This window comes from Balearica regulorum, chromosome 3 (assembly GCF_011004875.1).
Source record: "Balearica regulorum gibbericeps isolate bBalReg1 chromosome 3, bBalReg1.pri, whole genome shotgun sequence".
In the NCBI taxonomy this organism is placed as follows: Eukaryota; Metazoa; Chordata; class Aves; order Gruiformes; family Gruidae; genus Balearica; species Balearica regulorum.
The window spans coordinates 6,957,217-6,971,072 of NC_046186.1; the positions used below are offsets into that span (position 1 = coordinate 6,957,217).

Below are 13,856 nucleotides of genomic sequence, written 5' to 3' on the forward strand. Positions count from 1 at the left end.
ACAATTAGGCTGCTAGCCTTCAGCATGCAGCCAGGACAAGCTTTAAACTTTTCACGTACGGGGCTTTGCGCAGAGATGGGTTTGTGCCTGCCCAGGTTTGCATGCTCCTTGCTCAGACTGCACTGCTCTGTGCCTAATCCCCAGGAGATGTGAATTGTTACAAGAGCTCCAGCTCGGCATGGAGCTGTTGCTGCTGCAGCTTTCGTTAAACCAGATCTGGATCAATTCATCCGTCTCGGACGCCTGTGCAGCTGTTTGACACGGGGACGTGGTTTGGGGTTCCCAAGGCGCTGCTGTCAATGACATAAAGCAAACAGACCCCCACACGTGTTCTCATAATCTTGAGGTCTCAGTAATATATTTTTTTTAATGTAGATAATGGGCAAAATCGTGCGTGTGACTGCACCTGCACTGCCGGTTTCCTGGCAGAGGGTAGTGTTGGTGACAGACTACATTTCCCAGGAGCCTGTTGCACCGGAGTCTCTTATGTCACCGCACAAGGACCTTGCAGCTCTGCAGGAGGCACTTGAGCTGCTGCCGTTCCTGGTGCTGGCGCTGGAGAAACATGACCTTCAGCAATTTATCTCCAAAACGACCCAGAACGGAGCTGAGCTAGGGTCTGCTTTTGCTCCAGACCCTCGCAGGGTGGCTGGTTAGCCTTCTTTCATGTTAGACACTAGATGTCACCTGCAGAAGAAGAGAAGAGTTTGCCTCTGCCAGAGAGATGGCCCCGAGCCAGCAAATTCGCTCTGTCAGCCTGTGCAGCGGCTGTGGCAGAACTAGGTACAACTCACCGTGATTTTCCGAGAGGGAAGGGGGTCAAAATTTACTTACAGGGGGCAGGGGAAACTTCAGTCCCTGGACACCTCATTCCTCGGTGTTCGTTCCAGCTTTTTTGCTCCAGCAAATCTGTTTGTTTCACTCTGCTCGTTGTGACTTTTCAATAATTTAAGCCTTGCAAGTGTTTTATGCCACCTGACTGTGGCTGGAGGGAGGGGTTTTTCAGGTCAAAATCTTTGCCTCTGAGACCAATTTAAGCTTTGTGCTTGCTGGAAGAAAACTAAAGAGGCAGGAGGATCTGTTGCCTAAGTTAGTAGCAAGGGGCTGCCTTCTTCAAGAATTTGCTTTTCATAGGTAATGAAGGTTAATCAAAGAAATTGAATCTTACATATCTGGTTACTGTGGAGATGTCTGTAAAAATGGAGTAAACTGCTTGCTGAAATGCGGCAAAGCAGCAGCCAGGCATCTGTGCAGCACTTCTTTGTGATCAGAAACTTATTTGGAATATTTCTCATCATATTACATATAATTTCTACAAGCTCTTACAGGCTAATCTGTTGCATTGCTCTAACGATTTGTAACTTCTCGATCTTTGCTAATCCTTAAACATGACTATGAAATTTAATGCACAGATAATCTGCTGAGGCTTTGAGCATTCCCTTAGTACCTCCGAGTCCTGCTCTGGAAGGACCGTGTCGCGTGGTGTGTCGCTGAGGTATCGAACCAAAGACAACCCCAGCTCCTGGGCACTCGCCGCCTGGGTCAGGCTGGGGAGGTCCCTCACCCAGTGAGACACTCCTGGCCTGGAATTGAAATTAGGGGCAGCAAATATGTACCCATACTGTTTCAGGACCAGTCCTGGAAAGCTGAGGTGGAGGTGGACCACTTTCCCCGGCCACCAGTTATTTCAGTGAGAGAAATAACAGGCTGAACATGATTTGTGCATCTGCATCAGAAAAGCAGCGTGTTTTAGGGTGGCTTGTAGGATAGATTCAAGCATTGGAACAGGCTGCCCAGAGAGGCGGTGGAGTCACCATCCCTGGAGGTGTTCAAAAAATGTGTAGATGTGGCACTTCCGGACATGGTTTAGTAGGCATGGTGGTGTTGGGTTGACAGTTGGACTCGATGATCTTAGAGGCCTTTTCCAACATTAATGATTCTATGATTCTATAGATGCTCACATGCATGTATATCTGCATTATGATGGCCACTGTGGGGTTGTTCCTGACTGTAACGTGTGGTGCCACTGTGCTGGGCAGAATTGGAGAGACCACACGCTCAATAAGAGATTTGACTGATCTTTATTTAGGGGAGTAACTGGAACAGGATTTTCAGTCCAGAGTCTCTTGAAAAGTACATGTAATGCATAACAAATCTGCAAAAAAAAAAAAGGGAGAAAGACTTGGTGTTTGACGAGAATGTATTTTGGTTACTCATGCCCAGAGCCGCTTTTAAAAGATCTGGACATTAATCTCTTGTTCTCCACAAATCGCCTGCAGCCCTGTTGGGTACGGTCCCTGCTGCCTGCTGGTGCTTGCACGGTCCCCTTGGCCGCCTGGCCGGGGCCTTTGTGGCACAGATGTTACCAGCATGGTAGGTCTCCCCGCAGCTGCGCTCCGAGTCACATTTGTTCCCTGCTCTTTCTCTTTAGTGACATTTCCCCTGGATCTCACAAAAACTCGACTGCAGGTCCAAGGTGAAGCTGCCATTCATCGCAATGGAGCTGCCGCCGGCCAGGCGGTCCCTTACCGTGGCATGCTGCGCACCGCAGCGGGCATCGTGCGAGAGGAGGGCTTACGAAAGCTCTGGCAGGGAGCCACGCCGGCCGTCTACCGCCACATAGGTGATTAGCTGCTTGGGATGGGACAAGTTTGGTATGGCCTTCTGTGGCCAACCACCTTTGGGAGTGACCACGCTATGTCTTCTTGTACTTTAAATATATCTGAGAGGACTTCCTCAGTCTACCCTGCAATCCCACTTCGAAATATACGGGATTCTGGCTCAATATTGTCTTTCCCTCTCTGCCCATTCATTCACAGCCTTATTCTGGCTTCTGGGAAAATAAAATATAATTTCCCTGCCATCTTTGCAGGAAGGTCTTCAGTGCAAGCAGGCACTCAGAGTCCTTACAGCAATAAATATCTTTTATTTGAGGGAAGTGGGGATGGGCTGGGAAAAAAAGATAAGATTGCAAGCGCTAGGATGAAGAAATGCATTGGCTGTTTGGCCACAGGTAACAACTTTCTGTGTTTTACTTGGAAATCCTGTGACAGCAACAAACCTCAAAAGCACTTGTGGGAGGTTTTGTGCTGGGCACCAGCTGAGAGGGAAGCAATGTGGTCGCGTCTCCTTAGCACGTGGGCGTAAGCCGTGCTGCCTCTCTGGCTCAGCCAGAGAGATTCTCTGATGCTAAAAAGTTCTGTCTCTAGTATGGCTACCAGGCAGCCCCCTCGCTCTCCCCAGTTTGATCACAAATGTGAGAGCAGTGACCAGCTCACTCAGGTGAGCTCTGGAGTGGTTTACAACCAATCTCTTGACCTCTCTATCACGGGGTGACCTCCAGAAATTGCAGACCCAAAAATCGTCTCCTGCTTTTGTTTTCCACAGTGTACTCTGGCGTTCGGATGGTTGCGTATGAACATCTCCGTGACTCCGTCCTTGGCAGGGCTGAGGATGAAAGCTTTCCTTTCTGGTAATGTTGCATATTTATGCTTTTGCCTGTTTGGGGATTGTCCTTACTGTAGGAGTCCTGCAGCCCTAAAAGCTGTTTTTTCCTCATGGCTCGCCTACCCTAAAGAAGGTAAATATAAAGTAGGGGTTTAAGCACTGATAAGGACTTTCTGATTTTAGTTTCAGGGCAGTATCTTTTCATTAAGCTGGGAACAGGACTAAGGAATATTGAAGTAAGTTTCTCAAAGGTTTAACTAGGACCATGATTACTCTAATACAGATACTCTACTAAAGAGGTGGAGAAACACAATAAACCACGTTGACAGGAGCAGCTGTCCTTGGCTGGCAGGAATTAGCCGGGGTGAAAGTGGAGGCAGGGCAGCTTTATCAGGACTCAAGGTCTGTGATGTAGCGGCAGCACTTTCATTTCTGCATGGGCCGGGGGACGTCGGGAAGTGCAGGCAAGTCGTGGCTGACCATACAGCTGTGTCTGACGGCTGCTGGAGAAGCTGTGAGCAACTGCACAAACCCAACACCAGCATGAGTAACCATGACTAACTACAGCTGCCTGCGTAATGCAAACCAGAGGTTCAGCTGAGCCACGCTGCACTGTACCCTCCTCGGCTCCGAGGTCACCCAGGAGCTCGATGAGCTCCACGCGGGGTGAGGACACATTTCCAAAGGTATGATGGATGTGTCAAATACCCTCTGGACCTTTGCAGAAAAGAAGTGAGGGGTGGTACATAGATTTCCAGCTGCTGGAGGGACGGGTCCTGCTATGTGTTGTACAGCAGCAGTATGTACAACGCTTTGCTGTACTGCCTGGGTAAGAAATTATTATGCCATTGGGTTATTAATGGGGAGCATAAGAATAGGCAGGTTTGCTGATTCTGGTGGAGTATTTTAGCCCAAGAGATGGAAATTTCCTGGCTACTGAAGAGGCATATTGTGAAGGAAAAGACTATTTTGTTCCTGTGTGTATGGCAGATGTCAACCTAAGTTGACATGTGCATCCTTCCTGAGGAGACAAGTGATCCCTATAAGCAGCAAACCCAAAGTCTTTGTTTTGCAAGTTCAACTAAGCAATAGTGGAATCTCTCAGTCCCTTTTTTGACAATGCAAGCAGTATATAGCCACAGAACTAACTCTGCCTGTGGGGAATGAAGCAGATTTTTCTGTAAGTTTTGCAAAATTTGGTACTTTCTAATTGTCAAATACTTATGGTTAAAATGTCTGCCATGTACTTTTATAATCACACACAATATCATAGCCAATCAAGTACTGTACTCCAAAATAAAATCTTGGGACCAAAATGTAACTGTTTTTAAGATGAGATTTATAAAATCTAATAGAGATAAAATACTTGTTATGCCTGATGCTACGGGAAGGGGCAACTAGGGATAATACTGAAATGTCTGGTTCTACTAAAATAAATAGAACCAGAAAATTAACACAACTCATCTAGTAGTAATGGGAGATAAAGAAAAGTTTTATCTATCAGCCATCAGTTTAGAGTTTCAGATTGGCATTCAGCTACTGTAATAAATGGAGCACCATCCCTTACTTGTGTACCTTGCCCTCCTGCCTTTAAACCTTAAGCAAGGAGCATAATGTAACCTGCAGAGGAAGCAGAGCACCTTGGTGATGTATAATAACTTGATTTTTTTGCAGATTAGTTTTAACTCTTTCTTAAAATTGACAGAAATATTACTGGCTACCTTAACTACTTCCAGCTGCCACAATTATTACCTTAACTTTGGCTGTTAATATAAGGAATAACCATTTACACTTGTTTCACTTGGGTCGTGCTGCTGAACTCTCCAGCTGGAGCACTGCGATTTGTAAAGATTTTCAGTGTATTCTGGAGCACATTTTCTCTCCCTGTTTGGCAGGAAAGCTGTAGTTGGAGGCATGTCTGCAGGTGCCATCGGACAGTTTTTTGCCAGCCCAACTGATCTGGTGAAGGTGCAGATGCAGATGGAAGGAAAAAGGAAGTTGGAAGGAAAGCCGTTACGGTCAGTTCCTCTCGAAGCTGGCACTTTTTTTCCTCTTCACAATTACTCTTTGGCCAAGGGTGTGGTTCTCTGTTTTCTGCCACCCCCTCTCCCCAGTTGCTCTGAGCCCTTTTGGGGGAAGAGCAGTGCCTGGGAGGCATTTGATGGCTCTGGGCAGCAGAGAGGGTGGGGGATCCGAGACTTCCTCCTTATCCCATTTATACTTGCCTTCCTTATTCTGATGTATTGGTCCCAGAGACCACAAGCCCTCGCCCATCCTACACGTGCAGCATATCCATGCCAGTGCTCTGCAGGGGGGAGGGAAGGATGCTTTCTGAGGAAGGGAAGCTGGAAGAAAGGATGGGGAAAATGGCTCGTGCAGGATGCACAGGCGCAGGGAAGGGCTGGGTCACCTGCAGACAGCAGGGCTTGAAACCCTCCTGCAGATACTGGGACATGCTGCTCTTTGCATCCAAAACGGCTGGCAACCTTTGGTGTCTTCTACATTTAGTACTGCAACCCAGTTGTAGGACCAAAGGGTTGTCTGTTGTTAGCAACCAGATTGCTGCTTAGCAGGGCAACCAGTATGTTTGGTTGTGGTGGGCTGACCCTGGCTGAGGGCCAGGTGCCCACCAGAGCCGCTCTATCACTGCCCTCATTCATCAGACAGGGGAGAAAAGGTGTAATGAAAAAAAACTTATGGGTCGAGATAAGGACAGGGAGAGATCATTCTCTAATTATCATCGCGAGCAAAACAGACCGAACTTAGAGAGGGAATTCATCTTATTTATTACTAAGCAAAACAGAGTAGAGGAATGAGAAATAAAATCAAATCTTAAAAACACCTCCCCCCACCCCTCCCATCTTCCCGGGCTCGGCTCAACTTCACTCCCGGCTTCAACCTCCGCCCCCCCCCAGCAGCACAGGGGGACGGGGAATGGGGGTTACGGTCAGTTCATCACGTGGTGTTTCTGCCGCTTCTTCCTCCTCAGGGGGAGGACTCCTCTCATCGTTCCCCCGCTCCAGCGTGGGGTCCCTCTCACGGGAGACAGTCCTTCACGGCCTTCTCCAACGTGAGTCTCCTCCACGGGGTGCAGACCTTCAGGAGCAAACTGCTCCAGCGTGGGTCCCCCACGGGGTCACAAGTCCTGCCAGCAAACCTGCTCTGGCGTGGGCTCCTCTCTCCACGGGGCCACAGGTCCTGCCAGGAGCTTGCTCCAGCGCGGGCTTCCCACGGGGCCACAGCCTCCTTCAGGTGCCTCCACCTGCTCCGGTGTGGGGTCCTCCATGGACTGCAGGTGGAATCTCTACACCCCCTCATCCTCCCTCCATGGGCTGCAGGGGGACAGCCTGCTTCACCATGGTCTTCACCATGGGCTGCAGGGGGATCTCTGCTCCGGCGCCTGGAGCACCTCCTCCCCCTCCTTCTTCTTCACTGACCTGGGTGTCTGCAGAGTTTCTTACATCTTCTCACTCCTCTCTCTGGCTGCAAAAGCGCTCTCTAACTGTTTTTTTTGCTTCTTAAATATGTTATCACAGAGGCGCTGATTGGCTTGGCCTTGGCCAGCGGCGGGTCCGTCTTGGAGCCGGCTGGCATTGGCTCTGTCAGACACAGGGGAAGCTTCTAGCAGCTCCTCACAGAAGCCACCCCTGTAGCCCCCCCTGCTATCAAAACCTTGCCACGCAAAACCAACACATTGGTAAAATATCACAGTACGAAAGTCAAAAGATGGATCAAAAAATGGATCAAAAAAAAGATCCAGAGGGTCAGATCCTTGCAGGTATAAATTGCCTTTCCTATCTGAGGACCTGGTGCAGCAAAGCAATGGAATATGCAAAGACTTCCCCATAGGTGGGTTCTCTACTTATTAGTTGCATATTGATTTCAGGTTTCGAGGAGTGCACCACGCATTTATGAAGATCCTGTCCGAAGGAGGAATACGGGGGCTTTGGGCTGGATGGGTGCCCAATGTCCAGAGAGCTGCCCTGGTGAACATGGGAGGTGAATTTCATAGCTTGGTCTGCAGCGCTTAAGGTTGCATCTACGCTTTAAGACAGGAGAGGTCAGCTACACCCCTGGTCTTTGTCTTTTGGTTATCTACACCAGGGACTTGTTTGAAGCACACTGCAGGTGACTTCTGCCTTGTTTTGCTCCTGTGGAAATCAAGTTGCTTAAAAATAACAGTTTGTGCCTGAGCCTGCGGGATGGTGAGCTGGGAGCTGAGGGGACCAGCAGAGCAGGGACCTCACCAGCCACAACCCAGCTCCCTTATGCCCAAGCAAGGTGAGCAGGGCAGAGCAGTGAAGGTAGCCAGGTTCCACCGAGATCCAGATCCTCAGGAAAGCGTGTGGTGACGAGGCAGGTCTGAGGCCAAGCCAGGAAGCTGAACCGGCATCAGGTCTGGTGAGGGTTACCAGCGTCAGACACAGCTCAGTGATCACCAGCAGGTCCATGGTGATAAGAAAGGTCCAAGGTTGAGCTAGGGAGATGGTCCATGGGTCAGCGTCCAGATTGACAAGGTCCACAGCCATGCATGGTGTGATGGAGCTGCAGACAGGTACACTTACAGAGTAGTTCAGGCAGGGACTGAGGGTTGTAAGGTGAAGTGGCTGCCTGAGATCCAAGAAGCACTCACTCCTTCCACATATAGATAGAGCTTTCCTGTGGCTCTCCAGAACTGCTAGGATATGTTGGACAGTCTTTGCTCTCCTTCTGGAGGTTCTGTTTATAAAGTACGGAGGGAGAGGTCTTTGGAACCGAAAGACACCATCTGTGGGTGCCCACCATAAACACTTGCTCTGTGCTTGGTGGCACATATTATAGAATTGCCTTAGCAACTTTTAATTTTGCACGATTAAATTTCTTTGGGATGACGGCTACTAATTTCTACGTCATTCAGCACAGGGATATGTTAGCAGTATGACTGAAAAATATCTTTGAAGATAGAAAATCAGAAGCGGTGTAAGCTTACATCTTGCTAAGCAGCTGTAAAGGAATCATTGGATGTATAGTGTTTGCAGCAGGAGCTGTTAAATGAGGGCTATAGAATGACTATTAACTAAGGTATGCCTCTCCATACACGATGTCACATCCAGTCTCAGTGTGTAAACTTAAACAAGCAAACTCTTTTACAAGTGGGAAATGATCTCCATTGGGTAGTTGTGAAGCACTACAAAGAGCTGGGAAGGTCATCCTGGTTAGTAGGCTGGGCTCTTAAGTTCCAAGGTCAGGACACTGGAAATGAAACTCAGATCTCCTGTTAACTTGCAGATCACTGTCTTTCATTCAGATGCCCAGATGCCATTACTCATGTCTGCTTTCAGAACATGATAAAACTTCCATGACATCATCTACATTTTTGCCTAACATTTCTAACATTTTTGTAACACTTGCACAGAGGTGGGAGAGGTAGAACCATCCTCATCATGACATTTCTGGGTTATGTTAATGAGTTATTTTGCATAATTTTCCATTTGGGATCAATTTCATCATTTGTAGGGTAAATCAGACGGTATTAGATGGGAACACGTACTCACATGTCCAATGACAGGACTTAGGTGCCACAACCACCATCGGAAACTGGGGGCAGAGTGCTAGCTGTGCAATGGGAGGAGCTGCACTGGAAATTTAGGTCTTGCCAAGCCTCCATCCTTTGTCAGTAATGAACAGCACAGACACCATTTACTTCTGACAATGCTGGTTTTTTCTCATTATCCTCTTCACAGATCTGACCACTTACGACTCAGTGAAACACTTTTTGCTTCTGAACACGCCACTTGTGGACAATAGAAATTTAGGTCTTGCCAAGCCTCCATCCTTTGTCAGTAATGAACAGCACAGACACCATTTACTTCTGACAATGCTGGTTTTTTCTCATTATCTTCTTCACAGATCTGACCACTTACGACTCAGTGAAACACTTTTTGCTTCTGAACACGCCACTTGTGGACAATAGTGTGACTCACAGTATTGCCAGGTGCCGTACTCAGGTGCTGATTATCCCTTTTCTGCTGTGGAGCATTTCCAGCCTCGCTGTCTTAATCTGCATGACCTCTCTATGCCAGCAGAAGCTTCTAGTCTTTGGTTGTGATACTGCTGATAAAATGCACCTGTATACTTTTCTTTTTTCCCCTGAGAGGACATCATTGTACAAAAGACACAAGAGAAAGGATGCAACCATTGCTATAAAACTGTCCTCACTGGAAGTGCCTCACTGATGCATTTAAAACACCTTAGCTCTCATCTGTGAGACGGCAGGAATTTTCACTTTACTAGAATTGCTATTTTATCTAATTTAGTTTTAATTTTAGCAAACAGTAAGAATGAGCAATAAACCCCCTACAGAACAGCCTCTTTTACTCCTTTAAATTATGAAGCAATTTGCTTTATATAAGCAGTATTATAAATTGTCTATTGTGGGTCCTTTATCCCTGCCTCAGAAATGCATACAGAGGTGATGGCAGCTGGCACTGGGAGGACATCTGAGCGAGAGCAATACTAGCAAGCCTCCTCCCAAACCAAGTTTATGTTATGAGGTATTACTCATGATTTTAGGATAACTGTTTTAATATATTATATATTAATAGAACTGGAATCATAATGCTTAAATTGTCATGATAAATATTAGTTTCTTTAAGTATCTGTTGCTGTTGACAGTTGCTGTTCTGGCGTGGTAGCTGCTGTTCTGGGAACTCCTGCTGACGTGGTCAAAACCCGGATAATGAACCAGCCGAGAGATAAGCAGGGAAGGTACGGACACTTTGGAAACCGACTTTTCAGTAGGAAATTGGAACCTTGAGTCTCACTGATTTCACTGGGAGTGAAGTGCTAAGTTTCAAATTTGCTTTTCATATTTTTGATAATCATTTTACTGATTTAGTAAATGTCTGGGGGAAGTTGTGTTGTGACAGCCACCCAGGCGTACCCAGGTACTCCAGTGGATTTCAGTTCTGATTAGACTCCAGTGAGCTTACAGAAGAGCTCTTGTACAAATTTATGAGATATAGATTATTTTTCAAGGGGGATGTGATTTTTCTTAATTGTGTATTTGTAGTCCTAACACTATTTATTCTCCTTGCACATTGGTAGAGGTCTGCTGTATAAGTCTTCCATGGACTGTCTGGTTCAAACTGTACAGGGTGAAGGGTTTATGTCTCTATACAAAGGCTTTGTACCAACCTGGATGCGAATGGTAAGTGCCTTTTAACTCTTTTTACAAGACAGCTGAACAATGTGGCATTAAAATATAAGGGGTTCTTTCTGTGTCAACATTTTCTCTAAACTATTTGTGTGTCTCTATTTATTTAACTGCAGTTAGCATAAGTGAATGTAGTGGATGACACAACTGCATGCAACGTCACTTCCCCGATGTTGTCTCCTGCACTTCTTTAATTTGAAAAATGCTCTTCTGCTTCATTACTAGTGATTTTCCTTGTGGTTTCTTTATAACTTCAGGCTCCCTCCTTTCTTCCTTCCCCAAACTCTCCATTGTTCCCTTCTTACTCTCAGCCCTGGAATCCCTTTGCATCCCTTGTACTGTCATGCTTCTTTTTGTCCTGATCCCAGGAGCTTTGTTACTCCTCCATCCCAGATCTCACTGTTGCCCCTCTTGCATTCAGGCTGGCAGCTTTCTCCTGCATACTGCTGGGCTGTTAAAGCTACATCTGTACAATTGAGCCAAGCAGCAGCTGGACCCTGGAACTGGAACTCATCTGTCTATGCTGTTATTTTGAGCAAGGGACAATTCCCAATAGCAAATTTACATGTGACTACCTTTTCTTTTTTTTTTTTTTTTTAAAGTCTGTAAGAATTTAACAGTATGGCTACATCTAGACTCTGCCAGCTGGCTTCAAGGTCTTGACACTGTTTAACGTACCAGATCGAGCGCTACGATCAAAGGCAAAAGCCTCCCGTCTTTAATTTAACTGACCACAACAGTGGCCAGCAGCCTCTGGTAACAGCAGTCACAGGAAGGTTCTGCTCAGTCCCCTGAGCCAGAGCACACTCAGTGTTGATGAGGTCTTTGTGAGTTTACTACTCACAATTTCCGTGGAGCATGTGCCAACCTAGATTTCCCAACGGCTGGTAATTTTGGGAATGTTTAATGGGTGTTTCAGAGGAGCAGGAAAAGGTATTTCCTACGCACAAGGCAGCCTTTTGCCAAATACCAATCTGTTGCTCTAAAAAAAACAAAACAAAACAAAAGAGCATCTCAACTAAATGGGTGCAGGATATAAATTTTATGCAAGGAGAACCGTGTCATTTTCTGATTAAGGTTTTAGAACAAGTAAACCCTTTAAAAATTTTTAAAAAGCATTCAGCCTGAAGTAGCCCCCAAGTCTGAAACATTTCAGATCAAATATTTATGGGTTACCAAGCTGAAAAAAAAAAACTTTTAGGTGTCTTGTGAAGGACTGGGTAGCCCTAACCACATGCAACACTATGATTTTTGTATTAAAGACATAATGTGAGATTAAGCTTAAGAGTATGATTTTTAAGAGAAGACAGTTTAATCTAATGGGTTTATTTATTGGGTCCCTTCTGTTTTAAGCCTCTAACTTCAGTGTTTGCTTTCACAGGCTCCTTGGTCACTGGTATTCTGGCTTACGTATGAACAAATCAGAAGGGTCTGTGGAGTTAGTTCTTTTTAAAATCATGAAACCACTTCAATATTCACAAAACAAAAAGGTATCAGAAAGCTGAATTCTCATTCCACAAGGCATCCTGACCCCACAGGGAACTAATTTAGGAGATTGGCATTAGGGTCACATATATGGGTTGCTGCCCCAAATCCAGTCCTTACTGGTTAGGAGTAGCCATGACTTAAGGGTACTATTTGCTTGTCAGACTGCTATATGAAATTTAAGTTATCCACAAGATAAAATCGTCACAATAATACTTCATCTGGCAGCCAACATCAGCTTTCTGAAACAGTAAACAGAGGTAAAAAAAAAATGTCTACCAAGCAAGTAGAATATAATACTGTTTGCCTGTTTGATAATAGAGATGGTTCCTGTTGTTAAGGACAAGAGCGGGCTGAACAATGCAGCACTGAACATGTTCTGTGGCTAAGCAGTCTATAAAATTATTTGGGAATTTTTGTTATTATTACATTTGCACACACATAAAGAACTACCTCTCATTAGTTTGATGCCTTGGCAAACCAAGCCTGTAGTGCTAGGAAGTGAAAAAGATTAAAGCAGTTCACCTGATTTCCAATCTGCTTTGTACAAAAGGTGGAAGGGGTTGTGTTCCTCTTACTTCCCAGAGACCGCCTGACCCCTTCACTCAACCGCTTGAGTTGAAATGAAGTCCTGTACCCAGGAAATCAAAAGCCTAGTTCACTCTCTTCCTCTTGAAGGACTCATAGTACACACACTAGTCCTCTGAGAGTCCCAGTGCTGATGTGGCAGACAGGGTCATTAAGGTACCACTCTTCCATGGAAATACACATTCTGCCCATTTTACATCTCAGTGAAAATATAATGTTCTCTTCAAAAACACAATGTTTGAATATGAATGATTTATTTTTTTTTTTAATCTAAAGCTTTCCAGATTTCATAGGAAAGGGGACTGCTGCTGTTTGTTACTAGGTTTATCTTTGGCAATCAGGAGGCAAAAAAGCAATATAAAAGCAATCAATGCAGACAGAACAAAGCTGGCTTTGATTTAGCAATATCTAGTAATGAAATGACTGTACAAGACTTAGTTCTCTGAGTAAATACTCAGCATCTCTTCTAGACTAGTCTTTGCAACTAGTATCTTCAACGTGCCAATATCTGATTAAATACAGTTTAGGTGTATTTTTTGCTTGCATTTGTACCTTTTTATTGTACTGTAGAGCTGTCGTGGCTGCACACACTTGTGTCTGTGATTCCAGCCTGGAAGAAATTAATCTCACCATTATTAGGGGGTCAGAAGTTTTTCTTGAGAAATACTGTTATTTTTCTAGTTGCCAGCCTGAGAAACTAATCCAAGTTCTTTCCTTCTCAGACGCCATTACCAGTAATTATAAACCAGCAGTCAAAGCTGCTTCTTTAGTTACATCCTAAGTGGTCCTGCCTGCAATCCCATTACTCAGATAACCCTGATGATGGATATGCAGAAGTACCTGATCTATTGACTTTAAAAATGTAATTTCAAAAGTCTTGTAGTGAAAAACTGTTTTAATAAAGTGTTTTATTTTGGGGTTTTTTGAGCATGAAACACTAAAGAGATTTGTAACAATGTTGATTCCTAGTATTTTGTATTAAAAATAAATAATTTGAGTATCAAAACTTGCCACTTTCTGCATTACTTAGTGTTTTGTAATTACAGTTTTCCCAAGCTGAAGTTTCTACCCTGTGAAGCACTTGGCCATATTTATTTTACCTACCAGCTTCAGTTTCAGAAGCCAAGAATTAGCCCAAGGA

General features: G+C 45.2%; 1 protein-coding gene across 2 annotated transcripts; it reads left to right on the forward strand.

Moving 5' to 3' along the window:
• The first annotated feature begins 498 nt into the window (after positions 1-498).
• On the forward strand, positions 499-13,721 carry SLC25A27 (solute carrier family 25 member 27). Of its 2 annotated transcripts, XM_075750463.1 has the most exons (9): positions 499-783; positions 2,432-2,623; positions 3,388-3,472; positions 5,343-5,465; positions 7,334-7,446; positions 9,337-9,421; positions 10,102-10,194; positions 10,534-10,636; positions 12,024-13,721. In XM_075750463.1, the coding sequence occupies exons 1-9, from the start codon at positions 681-683 to the stop codon at positions 12,093-12,095; spliced, it is 969 nt and encodes a 322-aa protein (XP_075606578.1). In that variant the 5' UTR covers positions 499-680; the 3' UTR covers positions 12,096-13,721. The 2 variants fall into 2 exon arrangements, with proteins under 2 accessions (XP_075606578.1, XP_075606579.1); XM_075750464.1 differs by lacking the exon at positions 12,024-13,721 and having other exon boundaries at positions 546-783; positions 9,337-9,434; positions 10,534-10,632.
• Positions 13,722-13,856: the final 135 nt, after the last annotated feature.